Source organism: Struthio camelus, chromosome 1 (genome assembly GCF_040807025.1).
Source record: "Struthio camelus isolate bStrCam1 chromosome 1, bStrCam1.hap1, whole genome shotgun sequence".
In the NCBI taxonomy this organism is placed as follows: Eukaryota; Metazoa; Chordata; class Aves; order Struthioniformes; family Struthionidae; genus Struthio; species Struthio camelus.
Window position 1 is genome coordinate 34042616 of NC_090942.1, and position 13279 is coordinate 34055894.

Genomic DNA, 13279 nt, shown 5'->3' on the forward strand with positions numbered 1-13279 from the left:
TTAGCATTGTTCTTGTCACTAGTGCAGTTTTTATTATAACGTTTAAAGATTACAAGCAAATGTTTGTAACTAACCTCAAAAATTGGCTACAGAAATTGTTTTTAGGAGCCTTATAAGCTAAAAGCTTGGCAAGAAGAGTGTTGATGGAAATCTGTTTTGAAGGCATATGAAGACTTTCACTATATGTTACGTTTGTAAAAGCAAAAAAATACAAAATCTACTGTTGCTCTTCACTAGATTAACTTCCGAATGCTTTTAGCAAATCATTGTACCAAAGAAGTAGGTCAGATAATGTTTTTTCTCCCCTGAGAAAAACTGTCTGAGATCTCTAAAGAAGAGAAAAAACAGGCTGGAACTTTGTCTTTTACGGCTATTACAATTTAAATAGAATTTGAAGAACGTTTTCTGAATGTTTCTGTTTAAATGCTATGCAATATACATTTGGCAATATAAATTTTAGGTATCTAAGCCTGGTATCTGGCTTTTATTGCCTTTCTTTTAAATCTAGGAGTGATAAGATACCTGATTTGACATACTTTCTGGGTTCCCTCTCCTGTATTTTCGGTACTATCCGTCTGCCCCAAAACAGCTCTTACAGTAGTAAGGCAAACCAAGACTGATGTCGCTTTGCCTTACTAAAAGGTGGATATGTAGCTCCTTCTTGTATGACTTTGCTCCTCCAAGGTGATTGGTGGACAGTTTCTCTCCTTGTAAGCTGGTGCCATTGTAACTGTTTCTGCATGTAAAGGTCTGACTTATTTTTGGCCAGGCAAGCAAAATTGAATTAATTTGTTCATCAATCTGTCTTATAAATGCTTCAGTGTTTGCTGATAGGTTAGGATGTTGGAATTGAGACACGCTAATGATACAGAATGTAGTGTCTCTTTTTCAAAAGAGCAAGAGACTTGTCCAAATATGGATGTTAATTAGTATGTCAGCATAGTTTTGTCTGCACAGAAGTGGACTTTTGAGTGAGGTTAAAGCACGGAGCAGTTTTGCTTTAGCTTCAGGGCATATGTTCTTTCAAAGTCACCAAAGTGAAAGAATGTTTTGGGAGAGTATTCAGTGAGATAAGGGTTAATTAAGCCTTGTGACTGTGTATAAATATGTATGTAGCCTCTACTTTGCATCAGTATGGCTGTAGGCTGGCTGTGGATTGCCTTTTAGCGAATTTATTGGCTGGTCTCTGAAATCAGAACTAACTTTTTTTTTTTATGTGATAATCTTTAGCAGTTTGCTAACTGAGTGTGTTTTTCTACAAAAACTTTTATTTTGTTAGATTGTGGTTTCTGCAACTAGGAACAAATTCCAGTTTGTGTGCGTCTTTTCCATCTTCCGAATTGCATATGCTGACTCAAGTCTGCATTGATAGCTTGAATTTTTAAGGCCCATAGAAAAAATATCTTGCTAAAGGAAGAAGGCTTAAAAGATAAGGTCTTGAATTCTTTTTTTTTTCCACTTGTTTTTTACCTGCAATTTGGTTTATATACTACTCAGTTCTTGGAAACTAAATTTGTGTTTCTTGCAATTTATGCTTAATAAACAGAGGATCTCTTTACCAGTTAAATGGTGTGTGATATTTTTTTTGAAGGAAATAAAATAATTCTGCATTATAACAAAAAGCTATTAAATATTTGGGGAAAAGAAGGGCTGGAATGTGTTGAAAAGGTGTTTATCTATTCATCTCTAAGCATGGACTGTCTTCACTATAATCTTCATAGTATGGAGGATGTTATTGACATTGAGAAAACTAATAGCATTTACAGATAGGCTCTTTGTTTTATAGTAATAAACAGTCATATAGTCAGTTTTATAGTCATAAAGTTACAGGTGTAACTTTATTTATTGCATTCTTTTCCTAAGTTAATGGTGAAGATGTCTGAGAAATATATGTAGCTGATGCTTTAAAAAAAAAAAAAAAGCTAATGCTACTGCTTTACCCTTTCAAAAGAAACTTTAACTGTGTTTAGGATTTTCCCCTTTTAGTCAAACTAGTAGTGCCTAAAGGGTTGCGTCTACATCGAATGGTGTCTAATTAGATGTAACAAGCTATTCCAACATCAGACTGACATAATTTTTAATGTGTGTTGTTCCCCTGTGCTATCTCAGCTTTAAGGTTATTACTTTCCAGTATTTAAGAAATAACTTTTTTATTGTTTTGCTTTTAGTGCTTTCACTGTAGATTTCCAGTTCTTAAAAGTAATATGATTTCACTTGTTTTGTGGTTTAGGATGACTACCATAGAGTAGTAAACGTTGTGCCCAAGAAACCACCACTGCTCGAAAGACCTGGGGAAGGGAGTTACAGTCGGTATGATGATTACAGTCACGTTGACTACAGAGACTATGAGGAGGGTCGCAGTTTTGCCCATGAACGAAGAAGTGGTCCACCACACCGAGGTGTACGTAAGGTGATTCTCTTCTCATTAATATAACGCTTGTCTTCTCATTAATGCTTGAATGCTGAACAATGATGGCTCAAATATTCCATACACAACATTGCTGTTTTTCTGTTGAACTGAAATAGAATGGGGGGAAAAAAGCATCTAGGTTTTGATACTTGGTGTTTCTACGCAGCGTTTGTACTTCCAAGGCTCTTGTGATTGATGATGCCAGGTTCTGATTTGCTGCTGCTCTGGTTCCTAGTTAGTCTATGAACATGGAAAGGAGCCCTTTTCCAGTTTTCTGGAGAGCTCAGAGATTCTTATCTGGGAAAACAGACATCACTAGAAACCCTATCTGTAATGCATTGTAAAGTTATCTAAATGAGTATAAGAAAGATTGCAGAATTTTCTTCATATACAACAAGTCCTTGTACATGCGACTTATTGAATTTCTCATTTGCAAAGATACTTGCTAATTTATATTCTGTCATGATGCTGGTTACATTTTTTTCCAGTAGCAACATTTTGAAAGGTCATGATTGCTGCCTCCCCCAGCCCACTTATATTTCTTTAGCTGTCTGATAAGAATTTACATTTCAAGGATGAGATTTTTTTTTCTCTCCCCTTAAAGTCAGGCTCATATACATAGCTTGAAAATTTTGTAGTTATTTGTGTTTCATATAACATTTCAGGCTATTTGAGTTTGGGTTTTTTTTTTTATTCTGTAAGTAATTATAGCAGAAGAGAAAAAGGAGTAGTGTTAGAGCAGACAAACAGAGAGTAAATCTCTCTGTGAAAGATTAATGTTTTCTTTCAGCTCATCAAATGCTGTCATTATACAGTGAATCAGTAACATCTGGCTAACTGTATCTCACATCTGATGTTTAGATACACTTCACACAACTATCTCTGTGTGTGTTGCAGGATGAATCAGGATACAGATGGCCAAGGGACGATCATCCTATAAGTCGGCAGCCTGAATACAGGTATTTTGTAAAACTTTACAGCAATGCTGCACGTAGAATCACGTAGGCTGGAAAGCTGTGTATTTCAACCTCCTGCTCAAAGCAGGTTTGTTGGAGCAGGCGTATTAGGATCTTGTCCAGTTGAATTTTGAATGTGAAGCCATGAAACTGCTGGGAAGCTTTGTTTTAAAGATACTGAATGTTAGTTAGCTCCAAAGATTCTCCTTCCCTTCAAGGTCTCCTTCCTGAAATTGTCTTAACATATTTGCTTGGTTGCTGACATGCATGTGCTGTCACTCTGTTACAGGTTTTGAAGTGTACTTATATGCCTGCTCTGAATCTGAATATACTGTTAATTGCAACTGCTAGGAACCCTAGCCACTGACCATCCAGGTTTTCTGTCCTTCCCCTTTGTGATAGCGGTTGAACTACTTTTCTCTCTTTGTTACCCTAGTCTTTTAAATGAAATAGGAACTTTTATGTGTTACTTTTACAAATTTATGTTTTAATGTACTTGTGTTTACATACATGTAAATATTATTACATGCAGTAAACAGTTAAATGAAGGTTAGAATTATTTTTTAAGTGTTTAAAAGAAAAATTTACTCTTCTGTAGGCTATCTCATAACAATATGTTCCAAGCTGTAAATCTACTTTGATCATAGTCTTTGAATCTGGAAGGTTCATGTATATACATGTACTTATGGACACTTATGGTTTGAATGCAGAAACAGAGAAGAGCTGCTCATGTATAAATTTCTCAATCTATCATTTAATTGTTTGTTTATTCTATTGAAGTTTCCTTCAAAATAGTCTTACTGTTTTGTAATGTGTATTTTGTTCTGTTACTCAGTGACAACGAAACTATTTTCACATACTTATTGTGAATAGTAAGTACATTTTTCGGATCTTTGTTATCAGAACAGTTCATGGAGTAGAGCAATAAAATGTCAGGGATGTGGAAAAGGACATCTGTGTGAGTAACAGAAAATAGTGGAAAAGGGTTTTCTGGTTTTACCGTCTGAAATACGAATGGGAAGGCCTGCATCTTGTACTGTTTATTTCTTTCAGTGTTTATTTAGTAATGATGAGAGGACTAGTGATAATATATTTGAGATGTTAGCCGGGGGCTGCAAGCACTGTGATGATCAGTCACACTTGCATGACTTCAGAGAAATCGTTGGTTTGCCTACTGTTTGCTTTTGTGAGTGCAATAACTTGGGGCCACGCAGTACAGTGGAAATATACAGCCACTTTAACATTGCTGGTGTGGGTAACGGTACTATGAAGCTCAGCACCGGCTAATTTACCTTATAACTTTGGTTAAAATAGATATGTTCAATTTTGTGTAGAACAGGAGTTGCATGTTTTCTTATCTAGACTGGTGACTAGATATTTCCATGATACATTATCTTCACTTCTGTAACCACTTTTTAGGGTCTGCTTCAAATTCCCATATGTGAAATGTTAGGAATAGCATTAAACAGTAGGATTGTAACAAACGTATGTTTGCAATAATGTCTGATGTGGGCCTATTTGATATGATAAATCAAGTGCACGGAACAGTGTTATGCTCAAAGTCTTGTTCTGTGGGAAAGAGGAAACTATATATGCCTTATATATAAAGCCAAGAGTTTATTCTTAGTGTAATTGAAATCTTAACAGATTAATCCGAGAATCACTACTACTCCAAACGGAATTATTACAGAGAGAGAAAGAACATGTCTATGTATTACCTTTTTAACTGATTATTATTATTGTAACTTTTTCTGCATAATCTTAATTTATACCCCTTTTCTTGATGTTGTTATTGTTCTTCCCCTCTCTTCTGGATCCTAACTGTGCTAGGTTCATTCTGGTGCGTGTGGGAGGGTGTTATGGCGAGCTGCAGCATCTGGAGTCTTTTGCTGGGAGGAGTACGATGTTCATGTTGATGGTTTCTTCTTCCTCGTGCTAGGATCCAGTTGAGGTCATTTTTTATATATTTGCTCACATGCTTTTACACCGTTGTACTTTCTTCATTGGTCTGCAGCAATACGTTACATCTGCGTTTACTATATGTGATGCCTCTTTAATATGTTAGATACTGTTTCTTTGTTCTTTGTTACCCCTAAAACCAGTTTTGTCCAAATGATCTTTGAGTTGTGCATAGCGAAAGAGTCTTCAGTGCCAGGCCCGTGCCGTTATCTCTTATCCTCCCGTGCCTGTGTCTCTTCTAAGCCACATCCTGTATTTCCATTTCTCAAGGCCTCTGCTATCTTAGCATGCCTGTATTTGTGTGCTAACTCACTGTGTTAGTTGTAAATATCTTGTTCTGCATAGACTGACTCGTTGTTACTGCTGTCCATATAAAGCTATGGTTGTACTGTACAAAGATAGACAAAAGAAAAACACATTAGCTATGGACTATTAGCTATAGGTCAATTAAAAGAATAGCTTTTTCAGCCGCACCAAGTTAAAATGAAGGTCAAGAAACGTTTAGACAGAGCAAGCTTAACAAGCTTCAGACTTGAGGTGTTGCAAGCTCAGTACAAAGCTTACGGCCTGTTACTTCCTTTGAATGTGGTGATTTCACAGAAAAAGTTTACGTTTGTCTGCTTTAGTCTTCTCTCAAACTTGTTTTCTGAGGCTAGAAGCAACAGTAAAGGGTTTCAAAAAGTAGTTAGTATTCTGTAGAAACCTGCATGAAAATTCTTTCATCTCTTCTCTCCTATTTGGAATTGCAATCCTTTGTAAAAAGGGGCTGAGTGAATGCCAGGTATTCTTCTGTATTTTATACAGAACAAGAGTGGCACCCAGTGGTCAAAAAGGTTCTCTTAAATGTTTCTTCTTGATTTCTTCCATTAAAATGGGAGTATAAAATGTCAGCCTGTTTTGCTGAAGGCTTTAATAATGTATTGTGTGGTAGTGCCGTTTGGATCTTTAGTATATATTTTAGAATATATAACTGTTATGCAATAGCTATAAGAATATGAAAGAAGTTCACAGAGATATTTGATTCAGTTGAGAGTGTGGGATGTATTTATAACTGAATGAAGCCTTACTGATTCGTTATATAAATACGCTCTAGCATGTCTGATTGATCAGAAGAGAACAAGAGTGAATACTCTTGTACCTCAAATCCTGTGATGAGACTGTTAAACACTTGTAAGATTGCATGCTTGGAAATAAACTTAATTATGGCTTTTTTTTTTTTTTTTTTTGGATATTCTTCGCTATTGAGCTACGTAGTAGATCTCGGCAGAGGAAATCCAAGGACAGTACTCAATGAATGTTATCTCCTGTGGTGAAAACTCTTGTCTTTTGTTCTGAAAACATTTGCATTATGAAATGTAAGATTCAGTAATGATTATATAGGACAAAGCTGTCTCTTTGGATATGATAAAAGATACTTTCTGTAAGTTCTCAAGGAACACATATAAAATGACTTTTTTCTTTGAGATAGGAAAAGGAGATTTAAGATTATTTTTAACTAGAAATAATTTTAAAATGTCACATGGAACATGGCTGAAACATAGTGTGAAGTTAGATTTAGGAAACTAAAGACACCCAGAAGCCTTATAAAGTGAATGGGATTTTGTAATCAGTACAATTTCTATACTGTCTGATAGGTATAGCTCTTTACCTGACATAAATAGTGAAACTGTTCTTTTTTCCTTACTTTTAAAATTTCATTCGGAATGAATGCATGCTAGAAATGCTCTGTAAGAAGTGGTCAATACTATGTTTAGCATTTTCTCTTAAACATTAACAATTCACGTTTTCATGATTTGAGTTTTGGCAACTTAAGTTTAAAAATAAGAAAGTTTCTAATCTCTTGCTTTTTTCATATTTGTTCCGCTTATCCTCTTTCTTTGAAATGATGAAAAACATCACTTGGTATTCTCCCAAATTAAAAGAAGTTGCTGACTTGGAATATCAGGAAACACTTCAGTGGTACGGAATTTGGAGGGGGGGGGGGGGGTTGTGTAAAAATTTCCTTGGTGCTGAAGAAACCATCTGTTGTTTTCTTTCAGAGCTATTTGGGCTTTGCCTAAAAAAATAAGAAAATTGTGCTTGCTTTGCAGCCACGTAACTTTGGCTTGAGCTGCATTCTGTGAGCTGACCAGTGGCAGTTCCCCCATGAGCTTGTTTTTTAGCCACATCCAGTGTAAGGTTCTTGGTCGTCTTTCTCCTCCTTCTTTCTTCTTATGGGATTATGTTCCAATTTCCAACCAGCTGTCATTTGCCAGTAGTCTACCACTGGGCAGAGCATCACTGGTCAGTTTGTTCTTTTCTGGACCACTCACTTCATGGGAGTTGTTAGCCCTGTTTTGAACCCTGCTTAGTGAACAGCTATTTTGATTTACAATTTTTTTTTTTAACCGTAATGTCATATTTTATATATAAAAAATAAAAGAATTTGGAAGATGTGCTGGGCGTAGACTTCAAAAAGTGTTCCCAGATTTCCTGTGCTGATCTAAGGGATTCTTTCTGAGTTTCTGAACTTCAGGAACTGATGTGATTTGTGTAATCTTACAGTCACTGTTTGATTTGATAAAGTTCTGTGCCTCTTGGTTCAAGCTTATTTGGCAAGTATGAAAAATTGTACATTGTATGTCAAAGCTGAATCTCTTCAGCTTGGTGAGCAGAGAATTATCTGCACGCAGGATGACTGTTTTAATGTCTTGATTGCCGATGCTATAAGGATTGTGAAACCTATAAATTATGAGCAGAATAGAGCTCAAATAACACGTGACTTTTTACATTTATCATATACTGATGTTGATCATTCTTTAGGAGTGTGTTATTACTTGTTTTTAATGTTATGTCCACCTTGGCTATTCAAAGCATTTGACCAAATTCTTTTCATGAATGTCACACTGTTAGAAAAGTTGCAGGGAACAATCCACTTGCCTTGATAACTCTAATGATATAGTACTTCTTCAGGGGCCTCATAGCAATAGATTTTTATGAACCAGCTCACTATTTTAAATTCAGATAAACTATTCTATGTGAAATGCTTTAGAAGATTAGCCATTTCATTTTAGTCATACTGAATTTTAATTCTTTTGAGTGCTCAGAGGATTACTTCATCCTTGTTTTCACCAAACTGAATTTGTAAGATGTCAGATACATGAAACTTGACATCTTAAGATGGGCAGGACTCGTCTTCAAAGAGAAATTAGAAAATGATGTACTTGTGAGTCCCAGCTATGCATGCACTAGATCTGCTACTTGATATTATCCAAGGTCCAGATTTTTTTTAAAGTAAGGATTGTAATATGTGTAGACAAAGTATTCTGAATCAATAGTAATGGTGGTTCATATGATATAGACTCCTGAGAAGTGGCTCAGATAGGAGACTTTGAATATCAACTCTCTAATTATGGATATGAATGTGTTTTCATTTGTTAATGAAGGAAACTTGCTGCTGCTACATGTGTTTATCATGGCATGTGTGAAATTAGGGAGTAGTCTTGATCTGGTTCTTAATACTAATGCATTTGTGTATATAAAACAGGTCTGATCTAGCAGGCATAGGACGCATTTTGTAATAAGCAGAAATAAAAAATGTGGGATGGTAGAAATGAGACAAATTTGTCTGGGGAAAATGCTGAAACTTCACTTCAAGCAACTAGTGATCTGAGAACAACTGAGATTCTTCAGTCAGTTCTATATTTTGTTTCAGAAATCTTTTAAATCAGTGGCACGTTGCCATTCATCTTGAATTTCTTATATGGCTTTCCAGACATTAAACTTCCAATTATGTCTTTAGAGAGGTAAAGCATAATATACCCCCATTTTTGTGGACAGGTAAACCTTCACAGTGAAATGAATGTGTTTACTCAAGGTCATGGAGAAAATTGGTAGCAAAGCAGGGGATAGAAATCCAGCAGTCTTGGCCTTCTGATCTCTGCTTGAAATACTGCTTCATTTAGTGATCACCCTGCTGCTGCTGCAGTATGAGATGATAGGATATTCTAGGGGAGTGGTCTAAAAACTTTTGCATTAATAAAATAATTGTTCTTTGGTAAGATTGATTGTTTTAAACTGAAACCCTGGGCAAGAGTCTCTCCATATGGAAGCTAAGGGTTGCTGACTCTTTTCTCAGTAAGGCAGGATTTAATATTCAGGATTCTATGAGAGTTTTTTCCAGACATGTTATAGGCCAAGGCAGTTATCTTTACCTAATCACTTGTGCAATCAGCTTTGATTTAAAGAGAGTAGGGTTTTTTCTCCCATAAGTATTTCAGTGAATTAAATGAAACAGTGAATCTATTTTAAAAATTTTATGTTCATTTAAAACACAGCATGTTATAAGAAAGTTTATATCCGAAGCCTAAAGACCTCCCACAATATAATGTAAACTGATCTTTGTCTTGCTTATAGAAGAGAAACTTAGCCAAAGGGATTTATGAGATGGTGCTAAAAATGTACATAAGTCTGCTGTTCTGTTGCAATATTTGACAGGTCTTAAGGGACGCTATACAAGAACCTCATTCTTTATTGAAAAGCATGTGTGGAGGGAAATCAATGTGGCAGTCTCCCAAAGAAAATGGTCTTGCTTTTGACAGAGATTGATAAGTAGACTTCTAATCATGTTTATTAGCACATGCTTTTTTCTTGGTCGGGGGAGAGGGAATTCCCCAAACTCAGACTTTGCCAGAACATTGAATTTCTCAGACGTTCACACAAGCTACTAGAATAACTTGTGTTTATTCATATACTTTAAATTTAAGTTCCTTATAATATGTCATTGTGGTAGATACAGTATACTTGTCCACAACTCCAGACAAGGACTTGCCTGCAGAGTTCTTGTTTCCGTTCAGAAGACCCATTGTATTAGGCCGTTAGCAAAACTGTGGCCTCTGAATTCTTTCTTTGGAACGTGGAACCTTTTGGAGCGAGGTAGTAGTCAATAGATACTTTACTAGTAGTTTTTAGTTCACGCTTTGTAGTTAATGATTTCATATTATACTTTGTGTTGTGTGCAGCAGTGTTATTGACTCATTAGTTGCTACGTTTCCTTTGAAATGTTTCCTGCTGCACCTCCTTTCTAGCTGTTTTGTACTTGGGACAAGGGATGTGTATGCAAACTGAGATTTTTTTGGTTGAGAACTTGATTTTTGGCACTTGGCCAAAAATCACACGCATCTAAATGTATTACTAATGCTTTAAGTTCCTTTGGATCACAGGTTTTTATTTTTAGTAGATTTGAAGAACTGGGATCTTAAGCAGCTAGGGTAGTATTTTAAAACTGCCCAGCACGGGAGGCTGTGTGTAGTTGTAGTTACACTATTGACAGGTCAGTGCAATTGAATGCAAGAAAGTTTCAGTTCAGACAAGCCTGTTTGTATTTCCCTGATGAGTCCGTTCCCCCTGTTTAACTTGATTTTAAAGTCTCTGGTTCTATATATGTGGTTGCTTCCATTGACGTAACTTTATTAGGCTGTTTCCTTACTAAGCGTCAAACTTAGTTTCTGATATTATTTATGTTAGATGTGGAGAAGGTGAAGATTCCTCTCATTTTTAAATGGAAATTTTTACATGTTTCAGCTAATAGTAGAGTTATTCTGCAAGATGAATGTCAGTTACTTCAGCTGTTGAACTAGTAGTATTTGAATGGCTGCTTTGAAATTTTTTTATGTTTTCATTTGCATAGCTATAGAGTGTGATCTTTATTGAAGATTTATTTCTTTGCAGAATTTCTAATTCCAATTCTGAAAAATATTTTCTTTTTCAAAAATTTCTTGTGGATAATTTTATTCCTCTTAGGGGATTTTGCAGAGCTCTGATTTAACTGCTGAAGGCATTTCCATCAGAAGTTGAGGCGGGGAAGGATTTAAACTCCAAAGTCATAATGTATACTGTATAGAGCATTTAATTTCTTTTTCTTTTAATCATTCTTTCTGATGAGCTGCTGAGGTCAGTGCTAGTATTCCTGCTATTCAACCAGGACCCTGCAGCCTCCCATAAAAGTCTGAGCTATTGGGAAACTCCTTTGACTGATGTGGGTAATAGAGAGATCTGGCTGTTCTATTTCATTTGGGAATGATGTAATGGAAGCTTCCTTTTATTTTTTTTTTTTTTTGGTTAAAATCAAAACATTTTAAAATTTCTCATATACAGGAATTGTAAAGTTAGCAGAATTTCCCACAAAGTGATTTTTTTTTTTTTTTTTGGTATGTGTGTTCTGCTGACCTTGTAAATGCATGGCATCACATGGTAGAGTTTTCTTTATACAAAACTTAGAACTGTTCTAAGTCTTACTTTTAACTCCTGCAAAGAGCCATAAGTTGAGAACTGGGTAAGGTTGTCTTCAGAATAACATAATTACAAACAGGGGATTTCGGTCTGTGATTCTTTGTGTATGATGTTTCTTTTACTTTGACTATGCTCCCTTGAATGTTTCTGCTACACTTAAATATAGTATTTGTGTCATGACTCTCTGAAGAGTTGACAAAGTACACTTTGGGATAAAGGCAGGTAGTGAGAATCTTGTCAGAGAAAGTTTTGATGCTCTTAAAAATGCATTCTGAATTGTTGAATGAAGAATAGTTAGGTAGTAAATTGACTTGTAAGCATTTAATTGACAACAATTAAAGTAAACACTTCTTGCACCAAGTTTATTTTCTCTTTGTACTTGGATGCCATGTTAATGACCTGAATTGGATGCATGTTAGTCAAGCTATTGATTGAGGAAAATGATTCTTTGTTTATGCATTAAAAAAAAGATTCACATCATGGCAATTCTCCATTGCCTCGTGAATTTTTACAACTTGCTTTTGATCCAAAGCAGCGTTATGTTTTAAGGAACTATGGCTTTTTGCAGGTGTAACTTTGTTTCCCACTGCAGTCCGAGTAAGGTCTTACATTGGCGTACAAAAGTGGCATCATCACTTACATATTTTTAAACGGTGCTTGTTTCTTGAGAATTGTTTATTACAGCCATCAGTAGATATGTTACGATCTACATATCAGGAAAAATTCCATAGTGCATGGGAACTTGGTTACATTTTGTAATAACATCATGGATTTGTTACTTAAAACGAAGTCACTTGTTTGGAAAATGATTTTATTTTTTATCGGTGATGTTTACATGATGTTAAAGAACTGTCAGAACTCGCCTAAAGATGAGATTAAGTACCTGTGCAGTGTGAGATCTTGGCTAGCAGCTCGCCTCAAAGACTACTAGGAAAAAGCAGGCCCATTTATAGCTATAGGTCCTTTTTTATAGCTGTGATAATAGTCAGGTGGCAGATGGTATGAAAGTAGCAAGTTGATATTCTTTTGGGAAATAATGAGACAAACTCCTGCGGATAGGACTTGATTATTCTGGAAAGATTTCCTAGGGAATATATAGAAAAACAGGTGGGTACTGAGAGGCAGCAGGGGGAGAAAGAGAAGGGAATCTCTCTTGAGTCCAGGCACCTACTGTTAAGTTAGGCATCTAACTGAAGTGTTTGAACAACCAGCCAACGATTTGGCTTAATGAACGTAGTCATGGCTTTCTCGGGACAGGGAGCATTGTCACAGAGGAGTTGCGTGTAATTTCCCTTAAGAAGATGAACACTTCATTTGTTAGGTTCCAAGGAGCTGTTTGTTATTTTTAGGCATATTAAAAATTTCAGAGTATTTAATTCCCACTGTGACAGGGTAGGAAAACTAGGATAGCTTTGCTTAGATACTGTTTCTTCAAGTGAACGCAAGTTGCCTAGCTCTTTTTTTTTTTTTTTTTTGTACATTTCAGTGAAGGAGAGAAAATAGAAACAAGTTTGGGTCATTGACGACAGACATTCTTTTGTTAAGGATTTTTTAGAAAATAGCGAATTTTTTTGAAAATAGCAGATCTGTGGTGCAACGTTTCCACAGCTAGTGAGTCTCTTACGATCTATGCCTGAGGAAGAGTTTATCAATAGGACAACTCAATGATCTCATGCAGTTGCTG

The 13279-nt window shown here is 35.8% G+C and overlaps 1 protein-coding gene across 13 annotated transcripts in view; it reads left to right on the forward strand.

Annotated features, from left to right (window-relative positions):
• The window catches only part of PPHLN1 (periphilin 1), a 74654-nt gene that overhangs the window by 8342 nt on the left and 53033 nt on the right, over positions 1 to 13279 (forward strand). For 7 of the 13 annotated variants that reach the window (XM_068933620.1, XM_068933685.1, XM_068933629.1 and 4 more), the window contains 2 exons: positions 2231 to 2410; positions 3308 to 3369. In XM_068933620.1, the coding sequence (XP_068789721.1) occupies positions 2231 to 2410; positions 3308 to 3369 (242 nt within the window). The remainder of the gene's footprint in view (positions 1 to 2230; positions 2411 to 3307; positions 3370 to 13279) is intronic. The other 6 variants (XM_068933638.1, XM_068933707.1, XM_068933649.1 and 3 more) reach the window with 1 other exon arrangement.